Source organism: Camelus dromedarius, chromosome 23 (assembly GCF_036321535.1).
Source record: "Camelus dromedarius isolate mCamDro1 chromosome 23, mCamDro1.pat, whole genome shotgun sequence".
NCBI lineage: Eukaryota > Metazoa > Chordata > Mammalia > Artiodactyla > Camelidae > Camelus > Camelus dromedarius.
In genome coordinates, this window is record NC_087458.1 from 10,002,060 (window position 1) to 10,024,125 (window position 22,066).

General features: G+C 51.5%; 1 protein-coding gene across 1 annotated transcript; it reads right to left on the minus strand.

Annotated features, from left to right (window-relative positions):
• Positions 1-13,728: 13,728 nt before the first annotated feature.
• TAGLN2 (transgelin 2) lies at positions 13,729-21,351 on the minus strand. Its single transcript, XM_031435994.2, has 5 exons — positions 21,195-21,351; positions 15,833-16,040; positions 15,177-15,351; positions 14,802-14,904; positions 13,729-14,523 (listed from the first exon to the last, which is right to left on the minus strand). Exons 2-5 carry the CDS (start codon positions 16,010-16,012, stop codon positions 14,382-14,384), a joined length of 600 nt encoding a protein of 199 aa, XP_031291854.1. The 5' UTR covers positions 16,013-16,040; positions 21,195-21,351; the 3' UTR covers positions 13,729-14,381.
• Positions 21,352-22,066: the final 715 nt, after the last annotated feature.

Genomic DNA, 22,066 nt, shown 5'->3' on the forward strand with positions numbered 1-22,066 from the left:
CCAAGCCTCACAAAACCTTCCAACCCAAGTACATTTTTTCCTCCAGTGCTGATAAGCTGAACTCTTGGGCCGAAAAGAAATGGTGACTCTGCAATTCTGTGAGCTACTCGCCCACTCCCAAATCTCTCTCCAGATCCTCACGGCCCACATTTTGGAAGCTTATTCCACCCTAACTTTTGTGTTTCAAAGCCAGGCTGCCTCCTGTGACCTACTCCGGGCTGAAGGATTGGCTGCAGAGCCCGGGGCTTTCAGGGCTGTTCACAAGCTCCAGGCCAGTGACCAGTGACGGCAGGAAGACCAGGTCCTCCAGCTGTTTTTAAAATGACTTAAATCCGGCAAGCTTCACATTCCTTCCCCAGATTTCCCAGCCTTATCTCCTTTGGGATCCTGAAAAGACCTGGGATGGGGGGGGGTGCACAAAGTGTTGGAGGTGGGATCAGAGGGAGGGGGAGGCCAGTGTAGCTACCCTCCAGGGGCAGGCCTGAAGTGGGAAAGCTTAGGAATGAGGGGGGCTTTTCTGTCCCTGGCACCCTTCCTTTCCTGGCCTCTTCCTACAGCCCAGAGAGGAAGGAAGGTGAAGTAACCAGCCCCCTGTGGATTGGATGCTTCCCCTACGAGTCCCACTCAGTCCTCACAGCCACAGCTCAATGGAGGAAACTGAGGCCAGGAGAGAGAACTGTCCAAACACAAAAGTTAGTGATCTTTTCTCAACCCAGGCAACCCCTCTGAAGGAAAGTGTAAGACTGAAGCAGGAAGGAGGGGGATGACAGAGTGCCGGGTAAGGGACCCCCAGACTTTTGTTTGAATTTACTTCAAAGCTCTCAGTGCGTAAGCTTCAGGCCTTCCATTTGCATGAGCCCTTTGCAAAATAAGTTGAGTTCGGGATACATTGATTTTTGGTTTAGTGAAACAGATTTTTATGGTTCTCCATCATTGATGCAGATCATTAAGTTACTGCCTGCTGTCCTGGTGGAGGAATGGCTGCTTGGAACATTCCTTTCACCAATCCACCTGCTACCTCACCTGATGTCTGGACCAGAAAGTGCTGTCCATATTCTCCATGGGACAGTGTGCTTCGATGCCCAACACCAAGAGTATTTGCAGTGAAGGAAAAACAAGGTTTGAAATGAACAAAGCCAGAAGTTCCTCTGTGAAAAAATTCTAACCTTCCATGGTGTAAAACTGTTAAGTGAGGTTTCTGTTCATACCAATACCTGGGCAAAACTGAAGTTGTCTCTGGCCAGGAAGAGACCCAGTAATGCAACATATATAATTATCAACACAGCCTCCATCTCATCAGAGAAAAAGCTGCCTCTGGAGGACCTAAACTCATTGACTACTTCTGTTTTTCTGACCGTAATCTGTTTTCTTTTTGCCTTCTTCTCATAGATAATTTTAAACACACATCCCTAGTTGGATGTTTCTAAGTAGAATGAGATAGTCTTTCCATTTAAAATTATTCAATAGTTGTGTATTATTTTTCCACCACTGCTGCAGCAAATTACCACAAACGTAGTAGCTTAAAACACAAAGGTATTATCTTACAATTCTGAAGTTCAAGGAGAGTCTCACTGGGCTAAAAACAAAGTGTCAGCAGGGTGGCATTCCTTATGAGGGCTCTAGGCTGAATCCTTTATCTAGTTTGTAAGGGCCACTTATGTTCCTTGGCCCATGACCCCTTTCCTCCATCTTTAAAGCCAGTAACATTGCATCTCTCTGCTCACTCCACACCAGTCACATCTCCCTCTACTGGGAAAGGTTCCCTGATTCTAAGGACTCGTGATTAGGTTGGGCCCATCTGGATAATCCAAGATAATCGCCCCATCTCAAGGTCCTTAATTTAACCATATCTGCAAAGTCCCTTTTGCCTTGTAAGAAAATATTCACAGTTCTGAGAATTCAGAGGTGGATATTTGGAGGAGGGAAGGTGCACTGTTCTGCCTACCACACCTTGCTACATAGCAGTGATATTTTGACAGTCTATAATATATTTTCAAAAAGTTGATACAACTTGCATATGCCTTTCTAAACTGCATTTTGGGAACTATTTTTTAAAGATTTAAATAATACAAGTGAGATTCATAGATTGGGATTATATCAAGAGCATAGTTTTTTCTTTTGTCAACTTTATGTATACGTATTAAGGGACAGAAAATTTACTTTAAAATCAATGGATTTATTCTGCATAGCAAAAGAAACTATTGACAACAGGAAAATGCAAATGGGAGAAAATATTTGCAAATTATAAATCTGATAAGGGTTAAGATTCAAAGTGTATAAAGAACTCATGCACGTTAACAGAAAAAAAAATTGAAAAATGGGCAGAGGTTTTCGATAGACATTTTTACAGAGAAGACACACCTATGGCCAGCAAGTACATGAAAAAGTGCTCAACATCATTAATTATCAGGAAAACACAAGTCAAAACCACAATGAGGTATCACCTCACACCTCTTAGAATGGCTGTTATCCAAAAGACAAGCGCTAACAAGTGTTGAGGACGATGTGGAGAAAAGGGAACCCTTGTGCACTGCTGGTGGGAATATAAATTGGTGCACCTACTATGAAAAACAGTATGGAGATTCCTCAAAACATTAAAAATAGAACTGCTATATGATCCAGTAAGTCCACTTCTGGGTGTTTATCCAAAGGAAACAAAAACACTAACTCAGAAAAATTCAAAAAGATACATGTGCCCCACGTTCACTGCAGCATTATTTACAATAGACAGTCATTGAAGCAACCTAAGTGTCCATCAATGGATAAACAAAATGTGGTGTGTATATATACAATGGAATGTTATTCAGTCATAAAAAAGAATGAAATCTTGCTGTTTGCAGCAACATGGATGGACCTTGAGGGCTTTATGCTCAGTGACAAAAGTAAGATAAATACCACATGATCACACTTACACATGGAACCTAGAGAACTCATAGATAGAAAGTCTAGGCTGGCGAGTGCCAGAGGCAAGGAAGAGGGTCAAAAGTGCAAACTTCCAGTTATAAAATAAATAAGTCCTGGGGATGTAATGTATAGCACAGTGACTGTTGTTAATAGTACTGTATTGCATATTTGAAGGTTGCTAAGAGATTAGGTCTTAAAAGTTCTCATTATAAGAAAAAAAAATTGTCACTATGTGTGTGATGAATGTTAACTAGACTTCTAGTGGTGATCACTTCACAATATACCCAAATGTTGAATCATTGAGTTGTACACCTGAAACTAATATAATGTTATATGTCAATTATATCTCCATAAAAGAAATGAATGGGTTCATGAAACAAAAGTAATAAAAATGAACCATGAAATTAGTAGAAATTATTTTGAAATTGAGAAGCAAATTGAAACGAAAAATTTCAGATTACCAAAAAATGTAATTCAATAAGAGGACTAAATAAATTTTGAACTGAATAAACAAGGACTTAGATTATGTAATGATCCAATTAACAAGGGGAAGAAAATCATATCAACATATTAGGAAAATATTAAATTTCTTATTGATTTGACATAAAACACTGACATTGGTGGAGATTGCTTGAAACTCACATTAATACATTAAAATGAGGACCTATGACAATCTGGTCAATAAGTAACATCAACTCAAAGAATACTTTAGATTAATTTCTGAACAATGTCCTGAAATTCTTCAACTTATATAAGAAAGAATCTTCCCAGATTTTCCCAAATTTGACAGCAATCAAAAAGTTTATATGACTTTACCAGGAAACTGAAATGAAAGAAATATTCTAATCTATCAATAATAAAAGTATTTGATCAAAATCATGCCAGCAGAAAAACTGAATTATTGCTCTATTCTCTTTATATAAAGTAATATCATAAAATCACTGTTGTGTGAAGAGACAAAGAATAAGCAGGCAAAAAAGATAAGGGTAAAAATTATTTTAGGTTTTATTTACAAACCAGAAATAGACTCACAGACATAAAAAACAAACTGTGTTTACCAGGAAGGGGAAGATGGGTAATGGATTAGTTTGGGATTAATAGATACACACCACTAAATAAAAAAAAAAACAGATAAACAAGGGCCTACTGTATAGTACAGGGAACTATTCAATTTCTTGTAATAAGCTGTAATGGAAAAGAATCTAAACTATATATATGTAGGTATATGTGTAACTGAATTGCATTGCTGTACACATGAAACTAACATTGTAAATCCACTATATTTCAATAAAAATTAAAAAAAAACTATTTTAGAGTTGTTTCAGGCAGTGAATTCATACAAGTCTTGTTATTCTTCCAGATGTTATGATGTTTATAGTATTTGCCAGATTTTTTAAACGTATAATTTGTTGTGCCATTATTCTAAATAAATATTTACTCCTGTAGCTAATTTTGTACTGTTTTTCTTAAACAGGGATTCCAAAATTCTATAAGCTTCAGGCCTCACAAAACTCAGTTCCACCCCTGATAAGTAGGGAGGCAACCTTTCCCTTCGCATTAGAACTTGGCTCAGATGCTCAGACGTGTCTGATGGGGCTGGGGCGGTGCCCCTGCTCTCACCTCCGGATCTCAGCTGCGCTCCGCCCTCTCCTGCCCTCACCGTCCTCTTCCACATTCTCCGCAGTGCCCTTCCTTTTCTTCCTCTCTTTTCTACTTGCTGTGCATCTTTGGGGTCTTCCTTCTACCCCAAAGCCCAAGCTCTCATTTCACCCTCCTCCTCAGCTCTGCCCCATGTTCAGCCCTCTCAGTGCCCAGCAAGCGGAGGGATGAGAACAATAGAGGTTTAAGAGGCTGCAGCCGCCGGAGGAAGAGGGCAGATCCGGATTCTCTGCCCAGCCCTAACCCCACCTCTGGCTGCCTGACCCTTCCTACAGAGTCGCCACTCCCAGAGAAGTCTCCGAGTAAACCCCCTGGATTGCTGGCCGGGGGCTAGGAGCCCAGAGCCAGGAGAGGTGCTGGGTGCTGGGAGCAGGGCGCCGGGGGCTGCACTGGGTCCCACAGCTCCTCCTCACCCCTCTGGGCTTTGAGGCCTTCCCAGGCGCTGGGTCAGGCAGGCCCCACCCCGCTGTTCTCCTGAGATGCTCCCCACACTGGCTGAGGCAGAAGGGTTAGGAATTTTGACTCTGAGATGAATAAGCACATTTAAATGGGAGGAGCCTGGGAGACTGGACCCAGAGGAGCCATTTGGTTAATATGAAAAGTCTGGCCTCTCAATAGAGCGTGTCTCCGTCTAAGAGCAGTGAGAAAGGAGGCTGATTCCCTGTCTCTCACTCACTCTGTCTATCTCTCCTCTCTCTCTCTCTCTCTCTCTCTCTCTCTCTCTCTCTCTCTCTCTTTCTCTCACAGGGATCAGAGGTGCTGGGTCTGGGTGTGGACTGGGGGTAGCAGGGCCACATGTGTACAATGCGCATGTCGACTGAAATAAATGCACAGCCTAAAAGTTGAGAGTTGTATTCAGTGGACATTTTTGAGGTCTCAAACCCCTTCAAGCCTGGGATGAGAGCCTCCCAGATAGCTCTGAGGGACTGTTCTGAAAAGGTAGGGGACAAGCCAGGATATATAGGAGTTTTACAATTAAGACCAGGTAGTCAGAACATTAAAAGATTAGCATTAACTAAAGAAAACTAGACATCTCAAGTTAAAGAATTTAGCCTTTTTCTATGTATGGGAGGGAGCAAATGTCTGGGCTCATAGAAATCATTCCTTTGACAAGCACCTAGCTATCCAGGGCCAGTATCTGTCCTTTCACACTCTGAGTCCCCTCAGTTAGGGGTGGCTCAGAGGCCAGGCAGCCTGCTTGTCTGCATCCTGAGTTGGCAGTAGCAGCCGATGACTTGATGGCCACAGCATTCTCTGTTTACTGATAGGGCTTGCGGCATTTTGTGTTTATAGGCAAAAGAGATGGGGCTTCCACGTTCCTGTAGAAGAGGGCGTTAAGCTCATGGAGATGTTGGTTGGCGGTGGTCTACGGCACTCATGTTTCCTCCAAACTCCTTTGCTACGCTCAGCCTGGCAGTTCCCCAGGATAGAGACCCCCAACATCCTTCCTCTGGACTTGCCTCTACAAAGCAGCTTCCGCTCCCATCTTAAGGGGGGACACCTGCCGGTGACAGGAACCCTAAGATGCCTGTTCAGGTCTCAGTAAAGCACCATTTCCTAGGCTGGTAGCTAGCCCACAATTCTATCGAGGAGGACAGCCTGGAAGGAGTTCTTTTGTGAGTTGCTTGTGCTCCTAAGACAGCATAGTGAAAAAGAAAGTAGTGACTGATTTTGGAGTCGGACCAGCAGAGTTTGACCCCTGGCTCAGCCACTTACAGCTGAGAGACCATCAGTAACCTGCCTAACCACCTGGCCTTATATCCTCATCTGTGAAATGGGTAATAGCCCAAAAGAGAGGTGCTGTGAAAAGCAGACCAGGCTCAGAAATCAGTTTGCATAGTGCCTGGTGGTTCTCTTCCCTCTTCCTTTCCGCTGAGCAGGGGGATATTATGGGGTGGGGGGAATGTCTTTGTCCTCAGTGTAGTATAAACACGACCAGGAATCAGACTGTAAATCCTTTCAGTTGCAAGGATGCCTGAGAGGCTATTTCACGACCCCGACCCCCTCTTCCTGGAATACTTGAACTCTCAAAATTGCCTCAAGTCTTTCTAAAACAAAGGATGGCTTAAAACATAAATAAATACTTAAATGCATGAATTATTTTACTCCAGGAATTTGCTGCCTGCCTGCTTCTTTCAAAACTCTCTTGCTTGCTTGTTCTTAAAAATTGAAGGGTCTTCCTGCTACAGCCTGAGAGATCAGGTAGGGGAGGAGAATTTGAGGAGCAAGAAGAAATTCAAGGCCAAGGAGAAAGACTGTGAGCTCCAGGGGAAGAGCAGGGGTGGAGGGAAAGAGGGGGAGGAAGAAGGTTAGGGTGGGAGTGGAAGTAGGGACTGCTAGATGCTGCCTGCGTTTGGCTGGAGGCCCTGGGTCTAGAGCAGGAGGGAGGGAAGGAGAGGGCACAGACCAGGAGGGCAAAATCACCTTCTGATATTAGCACATAACTTTCCCCCCCAAACCCCCTAGAGAGGGGGGAGCAGTGCATGAATGCTGCAGCTCCAGAGAAGTGGCAGAGAGAACCCCATACTACGTCATCCCTGCAACCCCTCTACCTGGCCACACTCCTACTGGGCAGATAACCTCAGGCCAAGGAGAAAGACATTAACAAATCTGCAGCCTCTCCACCTTCTTCAAAACCTCATCTCCACCCTCCTGCTCGCCCCAGGTCCTTGGGCCAGCATTGCCCTGGTGCCCTGGACATGCCTCCACACGCCTGGCACAAGCTTCCCCTCCTACGTGACCCGCACGGGCCCTGGACTGGGTGGCGGATGCTGAGATAAGGCCAAGAAGGGGAAAACCGCCAAAGCCAGGAAGTTACACAGCCTGGTTCCCTTGGCAACCCAGCCACAGTCACCAAACAGTGCAGGGAGGGGGTGGGGACAACTCCCATTCAAGGCATCAGCCAGGACTTGCTCAGACCTCAATTTTCTTGTTGGAGAAACTTCTCTCTGAATCTCTGAGGACAGCGCTGCCTAAAAAATATGGGAGACGCCAGTTTCAAATGCAAATTCAAGGCACTGTCCCCGGCACCTCCACCACAGACTTCCAGCCTAATGAGTCTAGTAGGACTAACAGAATCTGTATTTCAAACCAGCAGCCCAGGTGATTCCAATGCTGGCAGTCTGAGGATGTCACTTGAAGGGTGGCAGAGTTGGGGGAAGATACAGGATGGGGCTTGAGGCATCCCAACCATCCTATGTCTGCTAGAGTCTTCAGACAGCCCCATCTCCAGGGCTGCTTGACATGGACATTTTGAACATGCAGTGAACAACCAGAGACCGGGATTCTAGTACATGTAGAACCAATTCAAAACCATGAACTTGGCTGAGTCCCTTCTGGGTCTAGTACTACTGTTCTGAGAACCATGAGCCATATGAAGACAAATAAGGTTTGATTTCTGCTCTCAAGAACCCTGGAGCCCTGGCCCATCACTTCCAGTCTCTAGGTTTCCATTTCTCTCTTCTCTCCAAAGGGTGTAAAAATATTCAAGTCTTCCCAAGAGGTGACAAGTCTCCCTGGAATTAATAGATTTGGAAGTGCCTTGAAAGTATACCTCTCAGATATCGTCCTGGTGGTTGTGGTAGCTTTTATTGCTGGAGGGAGATGTTGGGCTGTCAGGGGGTCTTCAAAAAGGTCCAGGAGCCTTGAGGACAGAAACCCCAAGTTGGAAGATCAGGGGCTGGACCTCAGGGTCACACCACCAGTTCCTTTCTGGAGCTGCCAGACCTCCATTTGCCTTGGTGTAAGGGAGCAGGTGGCTGCTGTAGAGTTGAACTTCCTGTATCTCTTCTCAGGCCTGACCTCTCTCTTCCTCTCTGTGGCCCTGGCCTCTACCCACTGAAAAACCACAGTTCATGCTGGCTGCAAGCTGCACCCTGCCCTGGGGTCAACCATCAAGCCGGGGAGCTCCACAATGTGGGGAGCAATTAGCTTAGACTTCTTCTGCCAGAAGGTTAAATCCCAGTTCAGCCACCTGCTGGGTTCTGTAAGTTACTTTTGCTCTCTTAGCCTCAATTTCCTCATCTGTACAATGGGAGGGAATACTGTTTTGTGGTGGCGGTTAAGCCCCTTTCTCCTGGATTTCCATCCCATCGACAGATACCGTTTGCTTAATTGCTGAAGCCAGAAGCCAGTCTTTCTGGGTCCCTCTCCCCCTTTTTCCCTCTGCACAGAGTACTGAGCAATTTTGAAATCCAGTGTCTTATTTCCAACCCCGTTGGCCCTCCTTCCCCAGGCCGCTCTCACTTCCGCCTGGACTACAGCAGTAACCTCCTGGAGTCATCCTGCCTCTCTCATCTGTCTTCTCCAAACCTGGACCATTCTCTACCCTGCAGCCTAAGGAAATTATCTAAATTAAAACTCAACTCTCATCTCTTCATCACCCTACTTAAAATCCTTCTGTGGCTCCCTCTGTCCTTAATGAAAGGTCTTAAATTTTTCATTCGACATTGAAGCCCCTCTGATGATGTGTGTTTCTCAGACCCACCCCTCCCGCCTCTAAACACACCCAGTTCTACCGTTCAGCCCTACACATCCCCACCTCCAGCCCATGCCACACCGCTGCCGAGAGCACTGTCCTCCTCGCCACCACTGGCCTCTCCCTCATGTTTCTAATTATCCTTAAACTCTCAGTGCAGACCTCACTATCTCTCAGAAATCTTCACTGATGCCACTAAGCACCCCCCCAACAAGGCTGGGCCAAGTCCCCTCCTGAGGGTTTTCATCTAGACTCCCTTTAGCGTGGCCACAAGTCACATGATACTACAATTGGCTCTCTGTCCTTCTAGCTCCTCCCAGGAGGAAACAGACTATATTTGCCTTGTTGACTGCTGTATCCCCTAGCACCCAGTAGATGCCTCACCTGGAACAGGTGCTAAACAAATATTTTTTGAAATAGAGAATAAATACAAAATACAGGTAAAGTTCTTAGCACAGGGACTAGCAGAAACATGGTAGTGAATTGTCAACATCACCATCATCACCATCTCCGTGATGGTTCAGCTGCACACTGAGCCACGTTTCTCTAATAGAAACACAACTCAAAATTCAGGCCCTACCAACAGTGGGGTGAGATGATGTGACAGCCCCAGTGTCTAGGGAAATGTTCGTATGGTCCCTCTCCACTCACCATCCACCAGTGATGTTGATCTGTCCCCACCCAATCCCTGGTTCTCACCCTGACTCAGGCCTCTTTGCCCACCCCCACTCCAGGCAGGAAAAGAGTAGCCCCTCCACCCCCACTGAAATTTGACCTCTGACCACAGAGCCAATGACTGCTCCTTTTCCCAGAGGGGCATCCCCCACCCTCACCAGCCAGCAGCCCCACTCCCCTGGGCAGACTGGGGTAGGGGTGTGTGTGGAGAGGATCCCTGAGATATGCAGCCTCAGCTCACCATGACATCACCACCAGCCTCTACTCCAGAAATGATCTGGGGCTGCAGGAGGTTGGTGAGTGATCTTCCCGAAGAGTCCTATTTGCGTTTCTCCAAAGGCACCTATCACTGGCTTCCTGAATTATCATGGCTCCTATCCATACTTCATCTCCCCTACAGGACTATGCACTTTTGGAGCAAAGAGATCATGTATTAATAACCTTCATGTCCCCCCTAAGGCCTGGCAGGGAGAACCCCGATAATTGTTGAATGAATGAATACATGAAAGAAAAAATGGGTGTGTGTATGAGTGTTCCCAGGCAGAATTGCCCATTTTCCACATTAAGAAGATGAGATTTGTCCTATTATTGAAAGACATTCCTCTTGACCCTTAAGAGAGTCCAGAGGCTAATAATGCCTCAGAGTCAAGAGGATCATTTTTCCTCGTCTGACCTAAATTTCCCTAGGTGCAACTTCAGTGCATTTTCTTTTAATCTACCTCCCTAGCCACTGGGACTAACTCTTGTTTCTTTGCAAGGAGACAGTCATTAATTTACCCTTTAGCCTTCTCTTCAACAAATTTAATCCCAGGCCCTGTATTGTTCCCTCCCTGGGGCCTCCTGTCCAGCCCTTTCCCTGTTCCACGGCTCCGTGGGCCCTCTGCCAAGCTCTCAAATGCCTCCCTGGGCTGCACAGGAGGAACGGACATACTGTTCTCCATGGGGCCATGTACAAATGCTCAGACACTTACGCTCTGCCTACACACACCGGACACACACCTCTCTGCACCCACAGTCCTCAGTTCTTGGTAAACACATACACAAAGGCAGCCTCCACGCACAGTCACAGATTCATCTCCTCCAACCTGCACGCCCTGAGCCCTGGTCCTGGAAGTTCTCATACACCTGAGTGTGCACAGTGCACAGAAATAGATGGCACAGAACTGAGCCACACTCTGAAGCCCTCTTCCTTCTCCCCCACCTCCTCCCGCCCCTCTCCTGCTCCTCCTCCTCTTCCTCTCTGCCTTTCTTCTCCAACTCTCCTTCCCAGTAACCACCACGGGCCAAGCCTACTTTCCCTTTACCTCCACAGTGATTTTCTGCTTCAAGTTTGAAGGCAAGGAGTAAATGAACCAAAGTTGGCTCCTATCTCCTCCTCCTGGCCTCCCATTTTTTCTGCCAAATATTCAATGCACCTTCAATTTGCCCAGAGCACACAAACCACTCTCCACTCCCTTCCCAACCTCCGTTCTGTTGTAGGGAGAACTGGCTTCTCAGGTTTTTACCTTTTGGAAATGAACAATGAGGAGCATTGGAAACTGACAGACAGCTGGTTCCATCTCAGATCCAATGACAGACTGGGTCGCTGAGAACTTGGGCTGGCTGGGCACCAGGCAAGGGGATTTGGGAGAGTGAGGGTAGTGTGACATTTGTTCATTCATTCATTCTTTCATTCAACAAATATTTATCCAGCACCTACAACATTCCAGGCATTACTCTACATCAACAAAACCAACACACGCCTGCCCTTACAGAGTGTACATTCTATGGGTGGAGACAGAAAATAAAAAAGTAAAATATATTGAGTATCAGGTGGTGATAGGAGAAAGCAGGGGAGGAGGATGGGGTGCAGACTGAGGGTGGAGTGTGCAGTTTTAAATGGAGTGGCCAGGGAAGGCCATACTTGGGAAGTGACATTTGAACAAAGACCTGAAGGAGAGAGAGGAGTGAGCCATGGTGATCCCTTGAAAGGGAGGTTGTTTGGGGCAGCAGGAACTGTCCCGCAGGCACAGAGGGTCAGGACACACCAGTGTGGGGAATGAGTTGCTAGATGGCAGGAGACGTGGTGCCACTCTAATCCCAGGGCTGGGATCCATTCCGGGCTCCAGGGCCCGAGGGAGGGCCAGGGGAGATGCGAGGGGCCAAAGTAGGGACGCAACTGTGACCTCAGATGGAACAAAATGCTACAAAGCAGACAGACAACAAAACCAAATATTGAGGTGTCAGTGGAGGCCCTTTAGCTGAACCTGCAGCGAGATGGACTGAGGGGAGACACGGAGGTGCCTCACAGTGGTGATGGCTGCAGCCACGAAGATGGCTCACTGTCCTAGAGGCATTAGCCCATGTGACCTCCTTTGCCTGGCAAATAAATAAAGCTGCCTTTTCTACTTCATCCAAAACTCTGTCCTCGAGTCTCAATTCAGTAAGCGGGGTATGGAGGCTATTTCGGCAAAAATCTGGAAACAAAATGAGGGACATAATGCAGTACCATCCACCTCATGAGCCACAGTGGGAACCCGCCCGGAGAAGGCAGCGGCTCTGCCTTGGCTCTGGCAGGCTAGTCTCAGAAAGTCCTGAGGCGCGCAGCCAATATTCTATAGCTATGAATAGTTAAACCAGAGAAGGGTGCGAATGGGTTTTTTTCTTAGTTTAAATATCAGTAAATTCAATGTTGTCTCTGCAGTGACATCACTCTCCCTTACTGGCATTCCAGAAGCCTTCCAGGCAGAGATAAAGGGGTGGAGTGTCAGCTAAACCCCTGGGAATTTGCACATAGGCCGCAGCCTATCTTATCTGTGCCACAGCCCAAGGCAGTACAGCAAGCAAGCAAATATCATCTCGCCTGTGGTGTGGGGCTTAGATGGGGCGGGAGCCGCTGAGCTCAAGGCTAATGGACAGCACAGGCCTGGGGCCTGACACGCAGTAGGTGTGTCTCGGCAGAGGGAGCCACAGAGGGATGGGAGGAAGAAGAATGAAAGCTCTCTGGCTATCCACAACTGCACAATCTGTCACCCTCAGGCACAATGCTGCGGCTTTCCCCTCCTAGGGAAACAGATGCCCTGAAGTAGAAAGGGGGAGAAAGACAATGGAGGCCAGGCCCTGCGGCTGGCTGATGGGGGTGGGAGCTGAAGTGAGGGCTGGCCTAGGGTTTCTAGGAAGACACAGGGTCTGATGGGGAGGCCATGGGGTTGGAAACTCCAGGTGGAGCATGAATGTCTTGTTCGGGGTTAGGAGCGCAGGACAACCTGACCCCAAAATTATTTTGGTCCAAGACCACTCACCTAGAAGAACGGCTAGGCTCTTGCCAGCAGGCAGCTTGCAAGTGCCTGGGATGGTCAACAAGTCTTCCTCCCCTCCAGCCATCACTACCAGCTCTTTTCTGCTCGCTCCCCAGCTCACCAGTTCCTCACCATAAGCGCTGGCCTTTGGCCTCTGAGGTGGTCTGGCCAGCTCCAACAGAGGCCACCTTGCTCCACACCTGCCAGAGAGGCCTCCCACCCAGAGACTTGCCAGGACTCAGGGCTGTATGGACAACCAGCCCCACCCTGTGCAGTGGCTGGGAGCTCTTCTGGCTGGGAGGAGCATGTGGGTAGGCGAGGGCCCCATCTCCCTGTGGACACTGACCACACATCCTGCCATCATGGCTTCTAGCCCCAGGGCAGCTGTGAGGGCCTGTCTCTTCTCAACCCCAACCTACCCTCACCCAAACCAAGAGAGAAGAGGAGAGGATACAGCTCAAGTGGTAGAGCACATGCTTAGCATGCACAGGGTCCTGGGTTCAATCCCCAGTACCTCCTCTAAACATAAATAAATAAACCTAATTACCTCCCCCAACCAAAAAATAAGTAAAAATAAACCAAGAGAGAGAAAGGATGGGAAGGAAATCGAAGATGGGGAGGTGCCTGCAACCTTCCAACTCAAAGCCCTCTTTCCCAGAACCAGTCCCTGCACTTCCTCTACATTCCTCCCTTCCCAACAGTGGGCCCTGTGGCCCCAGACACAGCCAGAGTCCATCCAAAAAAAGACAGAGATGCTTTATTTAAATCAGCAAATTCAGATTCTTTAAGCCCCAGCCCATGGTGGGCAGCCCTCACCCCCACCCCTTAGCCACAGCAAGAGGAATGGAACATGAGAAGCCAGAGGGCCTCTGCCAGGGCAGGCTGCCTCAGAAGCGTGGTGAGTGTAGTCCAGCTGGGGCCAGGGTGGCAGCCGCCACAGGCCCCTCCCCGTCAACTAAGTCCCTGCAGCCACAGCTGCGGGTGAGGCAGAGTTGTGGCAAGAAGGTCATCGGGCAGCACCCCTGATCCCCCACCCCCTTCCAGCCAAGGAATGGATTAGGGCACTGAGCTTAGGGGGAGGACAGGACAGAGGACAGAGAAGAGGTATGTCAGGGCGAGGGGGGTGAACACCCCCTCCCAAATCAATTTTGGTCCCAGGGGGAAAAGAGGCCAGTTGGTCCAGTTTCGGTGGTTTTGGAGAAGGGAATGTATTAGTAAGCACAGTGGGGAGGCCACGATCGCCTCCCCCCTCAGAGGAGACAGGCCAGGCCCCCACCCTGGCAGAGGGGAGCGTTAGAGCTCTGGGGCTCTTGGGGAATGTCACTGCTAAAAAAAAATATATATATATTAACCATTCACGGCGGGCAGGGGCAGGGCTGCGGGCGGGATCAGAGGATCTGGCGTGGCATCCCGTAGCCGGTCATGCCTGCCTGAGACGCCCCACGGTTGGTCCCCATCTGTAACCCAATCACATTCTTGCCCTCCTGCAGCTGGTTGTCCGTGAAGTTCCGAGGGTTCTCCTTGGATTTCCTGGGGGGAAAGGGAGGGCGGGTTAGGAGGGTGGAGGTTGCCCCAGTAAATGCCTTCCCTGCACAGAACACAGGCTTTCTGTGGGCTCCAGCGCTGGCATCAGCTCTGCCCGAGAGAGCCTTGAGCTCTCTGAAGCCACCGTCATCTCTCAAAAGGAACAGTCCTTGGCCATCCTGGGAAGGTTGCGGGCAGTGAGACAGGAATGTGGAAGTGCTTTGTAAAGGGCGTTTTCCAGGGGCGGGAATGGGCAGGGCCTGGGCTGCCCTAGCAACACCTACTTGGGAAACCAGTTGGGATCCCCAGAGAAGAGCCCATCGTCCCGGGCTACTGCCAGCCCGCCCAGGTTCATCAGGGTCCGCTGCACACAGGCCATGTTCTTTCCTGGGAAGGGAAAGGGGGTGCGTTGGTCCTAGATGCCAGGCCTCCACCTCTATCACTAAGTCAGCAGGCCCAGGCTCCTAATTCTTTTAGTCCTGGTCTCCCCACGCTTCTCCATCCCAGCTCCTCAACATGACCAACTTCTCCATAACACACACATACACACACACAACACTCTTTGTCCTCAGGGTGCCAAAAACCTGCCCGTCCTCCCCGGAAGAGGTGGCCCAGCCCAGTGTCTGGCCCTCTGGTGGACAGCGCCCTGCCTGGCCCACCTTCCCAGAGGTCCACAGTCTGGAAGATGTCAGTGGTGTTGATGCCGTAGCGCTCGGCAGCCTGCAGGAACTGGGAGATCTGCTCCATCTGCTTGAAGGCCATGGTGGAAGCCTGGATCTTCTTCACTGGGGCCTGCCCCTCGGGGTACAGTCCGTTAATGAGCTCACACAGCACCTGGGTGAGGACAGCAGGTGTACAGAGGTGAGGCCATGCCCACCACAGATCAGAATGCACCACCCTCGGCACCAGACAAAGTGAACCAGAGGTTCCTCTTCCACCAGAGACAGCTCTGACTCTACCTGGAGTGACCCTCAGGCTCCTTCCAGCCCAGCCCCCTGCCTGAGCCCAGCGTTGCTCCAACATGCTTTTTCCAGCTCTGGGAAGGAGGATGATCACCGACTACAACACACCTCCCCTAGCTCACCCCTTAGAGCTCCTCCTCCGTGTCACCCAGGGCTTCTGATACGGGGAGGCACCCTCACACCTCCCTCAGCAGGAGGGAGGAAAGCAGGGGCCTTTTGCATGATAAAGACAACCCAGCTCAGGAACACCTGGGACAGGGGTTCCCTCAGTTCTTCAGCTGAGACAATCCCTGGGCTCCCAGACCCAGCCCCGCTCTCAAGACACTTCCGGTTGGAGACGCCCCAGCTCTCACCGTGCCATCCTTGAGCCAGTTCTGGAAGTTCTCGCGCCCGGGCTGGGGCCGGCCCACATCCTTGCGGCACTGGGTGGTGATCCACTGGATCAGGATCTGCTCCAGGTCCACATCGTATTGTTTCTCAATCTTCTGCTGCACCTCTCGGCTCAGGCCGTAGGCAGGTCCCCTGTTGGCCATTCTGAAGAGCGGTGGTGGCTGTGGGGAGCTGGAAAGAGGACACAACCAGGCCTGTGGTTAGCATTCTGCAGCCTGTTGGGTGCGGGAGTCTGCCTACAGGGACGTACACCGTATTCCCAGGGTGGGCCCCAAGGATGAGAAAAGCTGCCAAAGGAGGGAAATCTCACCTGGACCCCTGGATGGGCTAGAGTCACCCTGCTCAAACTCTGGGAGGTGTTAAGGGACCACGCAGGCATCTCTGGGTTCCCCCACTCCTAAGCCTGGTATTATTGATAGTCTAAATTCCCATTAGATTTCATTTGAACAGCTCCACTACCAGAATGAAGTGTGAACCCCCCTGGAATAGAATGTAGGGTAAATGAGGCCAGGATTGAGGGCTCAGCCCCTCATTCAGGGTGGTCAACTTTAGCAAATGCAAGCTGGTCATTCTAACCCCAGCCCTGTTTTTTCCAGCTCTGGGAAGGAGAATGACTTGGGGAGAATATGGAGTAGCTTGGGAAATCTATGCCAGGAGCTAGAAGACTCCCCTCGATCAGCCACTGGGTTTTCATTGAGCACCCATGATGCGTGCTGGGGATTGTGGAAGAGACAGAAGTCCTTGGTCCCAAAGTTGCCCATAGTGCCATCAGAGAGACAAAGTAAGCACATGCACATATGAAAAGGTAAGAGTTGTACGTGACAAATATTAAACTACACAGTCAGACCATATGTTGTAGGAATTCAGAGAGGAGTATGGGCAGAAGCAGCCTGGAGGGCTTCCTGGAAGAGGTAGGTCTGAATAGGCCCTTAACAGATTTTAGCAGGCAAAAGGAATTTCCCATGAGAAACCAGCCAATATTCTCCTTTCCTTTCTGGAAGCTGTGGTAGGTAGAATAATTCCCCTCCTGCCCCAAAAGGTGTCTATGCCCTAATTCCCAGAACCTATGACTGTTGCTTTATATGGCAAAAGGGACTTCACAGATGTGATTGAATTAAGGATCTTGAGATAGTTACCAGGGAGAGTCCCCTGGGTCACCCAGGGGGCCCAATGTGCTCACAACAAGGCTCCTTATAAGTGAAAGAGGAAGGCAGGCAAGTCAGAGAGGGAGAAGTGAGAAGGAAGTCAAGGTTGGAGAGTCTCGGGCCGTGAACCAAGCAATGCAGGTGGCCTCGAGGAGCTGAAAGACACAAGGAAATGAAATCTCCCCTAAGCTGCTCAAAAGGAATGCAGCACTGCTAATACCTTGATTTTAGCCAGTGAGACCTCTGCGGGGGTCTCTAGAACTGCAAGATATTAAATGTGCGTTGCTTTAAGTCACCAAGTTTGCGATAATTGGTTACAGCAGGGATAGGGCACTAATCCAGGAGCCTTGGAGGGTATTTTTAGGGAAACCTGGGAAGAAAGGGAGAGATGGGGAGATACGCAGGAGGGCTAGTTGGAGGACCTCGGTTAGGAAGAACTGGGTTGTTTCCTGACCACTGGCCTGGGTTGGCAGCACCTTGCTGTGGGCAGTCTGTCCCCACCCACCACCTCCTGCCTAGGTCCCGCACCCAGGGCCCTGTCCTGGGAATGCTATCCTTGCCAAGGGGGAGCCAGCACCAGAGGAGGGACAGGACCCCACTTCTGGCCCTGGCCCCTCCCTGATGGGCTTTCTTTCTGCTCTGTTAGAGCCTGTTGATTGTTCATAAAAGGGCCGCCTCCGGCCAGGCACCTGTGCTCAGGGAGAGGGAAAGGAGACACTCCCTCACGCCATATCTGGCCTTAGGCCAGGTCAGACTTAAGGGATGAAGTCACTCTGGCTCGCTGTGTCCCCCGCCCAGCAGGTTGAACAACCCCACAGTCCCCTCAATGGGCCTGGGGCAGGCCACAGGGTCAGCAGTTGCCTCAAACCCCTTCACACCTCTCAGCCGGCTCCCAGGGGCCTCAGAGGTGGTGCGGCTCAGGCCAGGCCCCTCCCCCACTCTCCAATAGGGCTGCTCCTTCCTACCGGCCTTATCGAGCTGCACATTGCCAGCAGAGATCGTCCACATAAATCAGTTATTTTTAAACCTCATTAAGAGCAACCCACCCCCACTACACCCGACCTGAAAGCTGGGCCAAAGAAATGTCAGCCTGAGCCTTGACCCACACCACCGGCCACACACACACACTCGGCAGGGGAGGGCAGGGGGCGGCTGAGGCCTGTGGAGAGCGGGAGACAAGGCTCCCTCCCCTTAGCCCAGCCCCAGCTGCTAGCCGCCACTCAGTCTCCGTGTGCCTGTGACCCTTGGCCCACAGGGCCATGGTTGGGAGACTTGGAAGGAAGGAGAGGGGGCCAGAGGCTGCTGCCACCAGTAAGCCCCCTTTTCTCAGCCTAATATCCAGACCTCACTTCTGGGAGCAGCGTCACTGTGGTCACCTGGGCCTCAGAGCTGTGTCTGCAGGGACACAAGTGGCCTGCGGCCCAGGGATCACTACGGCCCAGGGAAAGAAAGGACAGGAGAATGATCAACCCGGACACCAGGCTGAGGCCAGGAGAGCAGGCCCAAGGCGTGACCCCTCCAGTGTCACCTATGGGCAGGACAGACTCGGCCTCCCAGACCCACCTCTGGGTGAATGTTGAAGTCCCCTCCCCGACTCTGGGGCCTGGACACAGCTGGCAAGGTCACAGCCTCCAGCTGCAGTGTCTCGGCTCCACTCTGGGGCCACTGCCCTAGACCCTGAGGTGCTGGAGCCATAAGGCAGAGCTCTGGGAGAAGGCGGCCCAGCCAGGCCCAGCCAGGCCCAGCCAGCCCACCCCCACAGGCAGCTCAGCGCCGAGGGGCTGTGGCTGCTGGGGCTGGAGTGGCATCCAGGGGACCTACCCTGGCTCTCCCTTAAAGGAGGGAAGGTAGCCAGTTGCCTACTGGGGTCGGGGGAAGCTGTGTGGGAGGTGTCCAGAGCTGGGGATCCAAAGGGAAAACGACAGCTGAACGACTTGGGGGGTGGGTTGGCTGTGAGTAACCTAAGCTCCAGAGCTGCCTACAGCTGTGGGAACAGCCCTCACCCCCACTCACAAGGTTACAATAGTTGGGAAAAGGGGAGGAGCCACAAAAGGTACCCCAGCCCTTAGCCCCACCCAGACCCTGGGCTGGAAGCTTACCTCACCCCACCCTAGGCCTCCGCCAAAGAAAAGGCGGACATGGGGTGGGGGTGGGAGGATTCGAGGGCTCCTGGCTGGGGAGTTCAATTGGGAAGACAAAGGGACTCTCCATTCATTGTACAGAGAGGGCACAGGGGAACTTCTCAATTCAGAGTTGGCACTGACTATTCTGAAAGGGCAAAATGGGGGTACTTGTCCCTGAAGTGAAGTGCTACAGGGAGTAGGCAGAAGCAGGACGGTGGGGGACCCATGATTTAGGGGTCGCCTTGGGGCAGCCCCCATACTATCAAGAGTCAGTGAGCAGAAGAGAAAGCTGAAGTTACACAAACAGGAAGCCACAAGGCTTACCGGGGAGGAGGGGTATGGTGGGGGCTGTTGCCATGGCTTCTGTGTACCAAACACAGGAATGGGGCAGGGTGGGGGTACTGGGCAGAAACGTCCACTCAGCGCAGAAGGAGTGGGGAGGAGGCTCCGAGCACCAGGGACAGAAGTGCGATCCTTGGGAAAGGGGCCCCTTCTTGGCAGTTCTCAGTAAAGACAGGTGCAAAGGATTCCTCAAGGAAGCAGCCGTGAAGGGTATGGAGGGATTTGGAAGAGATGGGGAAGTTACAGGTTTGCGAGTAGAGAAGTTAGACTCAAGGTTATAGTTTAGGAGAAATGGGAACAGAAGGTACATTCTGAGCCAGAGAACCCCACACCTCAAAGTCCTGGAGAGAGAAGGGATGGGGCGGGGGAGAAAGGATTGGAGGCCAATCCCCAGGGGGCAAAAGAGGGACTGTGGTGTTGGGGGTGTGGTGAGAATTGCAGTTGGACAAAGACTATTTCTTAATAATAGGAAGGGTAGGGCCTTGCTAGCCCCACCCTACCTTGGCCTTCCCTGCAGTTTTAAGTCTTCCCCGTGGACTAGGAAGGAGAAATCACATGGGGGAATTGGAGGCAAGGAGCTGTCTGGTGTTCTAAGTCAGAAAACTAGGAGAGCCACAGGTCTCCTCCTACACCGGATCTCCACACCAGTCCATGCTCACTTCCAACCCTTTCTAGTCACAAATACCAGGTTCCCCTAGAACTACCCCGGTGTCGGCTCCAGGAGACTCCAGGAGGCCTGCAGAGCGGGGGAAGGCGGCAGTCCACTTCCGGTCCCGCTGGTCCGGCCTCCACAGCCGGCCCCCCCCCCCCCGCCACGCCCTGGGCCGTTACTGCGGGATGAGTCACCCACCGCCCGCCGCTGGGGTGACGCAGTGGTCTGGGCAGCCCGCCTGCCCGCCCGCCCGCGGCCACCACCGACTTTCCCAGCAGCAGGGGGCAAAGGGTGGGGGCATCGGCTCCTGTAGGGGCTGGAGGCCTGGAAAGCAGCCATTCTATCCCAATACCACCTCCTACAGGCAGAGCACCCCGGGGCGCAGTCAGGGCTGCAGTCTCCCAGATGTTCGAGATCCGGAGACTCTTCTGGAGGCGACTGGACCCTCAACTCCCGCCGAACCCGGGAAGGCCAGGCCACTGCGGGACCTGCGCACGAAGCCTCCTCGTCCCAACCCGCGACTCCCGAGTCCTCTCCCAAAAAGGCTGCAGGAGGATGAACAGAAAGGACTGCCTCGGGGACGCACAGGGCAGGTAGCACCCACACGTGCTCCTGGAACCAGGAAGTGAAGGGTCGCGCGGGAAGCCCCGGTGGCGAGGAGCTGGCCAGAGTGGGCGCCGGGACCCTGTAAGCTCCGTCACTCGGGGTCAGCCTGGTAATCCCTGATGCCCCCCTTTCCTCACTCCAGCGAGGAGCCGGAGCTGGAGCAGGCGGCTGGGGCGCAGTCCCCGAGTCCCTGCTGCGGACGGACGCCCCGTCTATGCACTCGCAACACTGCCTGACCTCATCGCTCAACAATGCCGGGTCAGGGCTGAGGGACAGATCTGACAAGCCGGGGCGGGGCAGAGCAGTCATCGGACCCTTGCCTCCCAGCCCTTGATCCCCAAGCTCACTGGAGCAAGTCTCAAGCACCGGCTTCTTGCTGTCTAGAGACCGCGCACAAAGCCGACCGCCAGACCCGCGACACGCACACTGGCCCCACCCGCCCCTCCCTCCTACTCACGGTTCACGCAGGCGGGAGAGCTGCGTACTCAAGGCGGGGGCTGCAGCGCGAGTGGAGCGCCCCGGGCCGGGCCGGGGGTTTTCAGCGCGCTCCCGCCTCGGACGGGGCGGACCAGGGGCGGGGCAAGGGCTGGGAAGGTTTAAAGGAGCCGCAGTGCAGAAGCCGAAGGCAGTGCTTAAGAGAGGGATGGGGGACCAGAACCTGGATTAAAGGATGTGAAGAGCCTGCGTCTACGCAGGCAGCGACAATGGCCTGCACTCTTGAGAACCTCTACCATCACTCCAGAGCCCATAAACTTTCTGCCTAGGTTAGCGCAAGACTGTGGGCGTTTTTATGTGGGAAGAAGCCTCTGTTTAAAAAGGGTGGTTAGGTAAACGGAGGCACAGGAAGACACCCTCCCGCCCCGCCCCCCGCCCCAACTGACTAAGGTGTGACAGTATTGAGGCTTGCAGGCCAAGACAGCTCCCGCGCGTGGTCTTACACCCCACCTTCTTCAAGCCTGGGCAGGAACAGTGAGGTCATTCCTTGCCCAGGGCCCAAGGGGCGTGATCCCTTTTGGGACTCAGGGTTCAGACTTGACTCCTTTCCACTTCATCTCCTCTGTGACCTGGTATGTCTCCTTAATCCTGGAGGAATCAGAAGAGCCACCCTCGGTGGAGGAGGAGGCTGGCAGTTCTTCTGTCTCTAAGAGTGGAGGAGAGCATCGTTTGGGGGTTGAAGGAGTGCTCCCCTCTCCCCGTTTTCAGGTTTCAGTTGAGCAGTCCCTCTGGGTGGAGTCCCAGTCCACACCCAGCAGTGGAGTTCTTCATAAATGGTAGAAGCCCCTGGTTAGCCTGGTTTTCAAGGACATCAACTAGTGTCCTCCCTCTTTT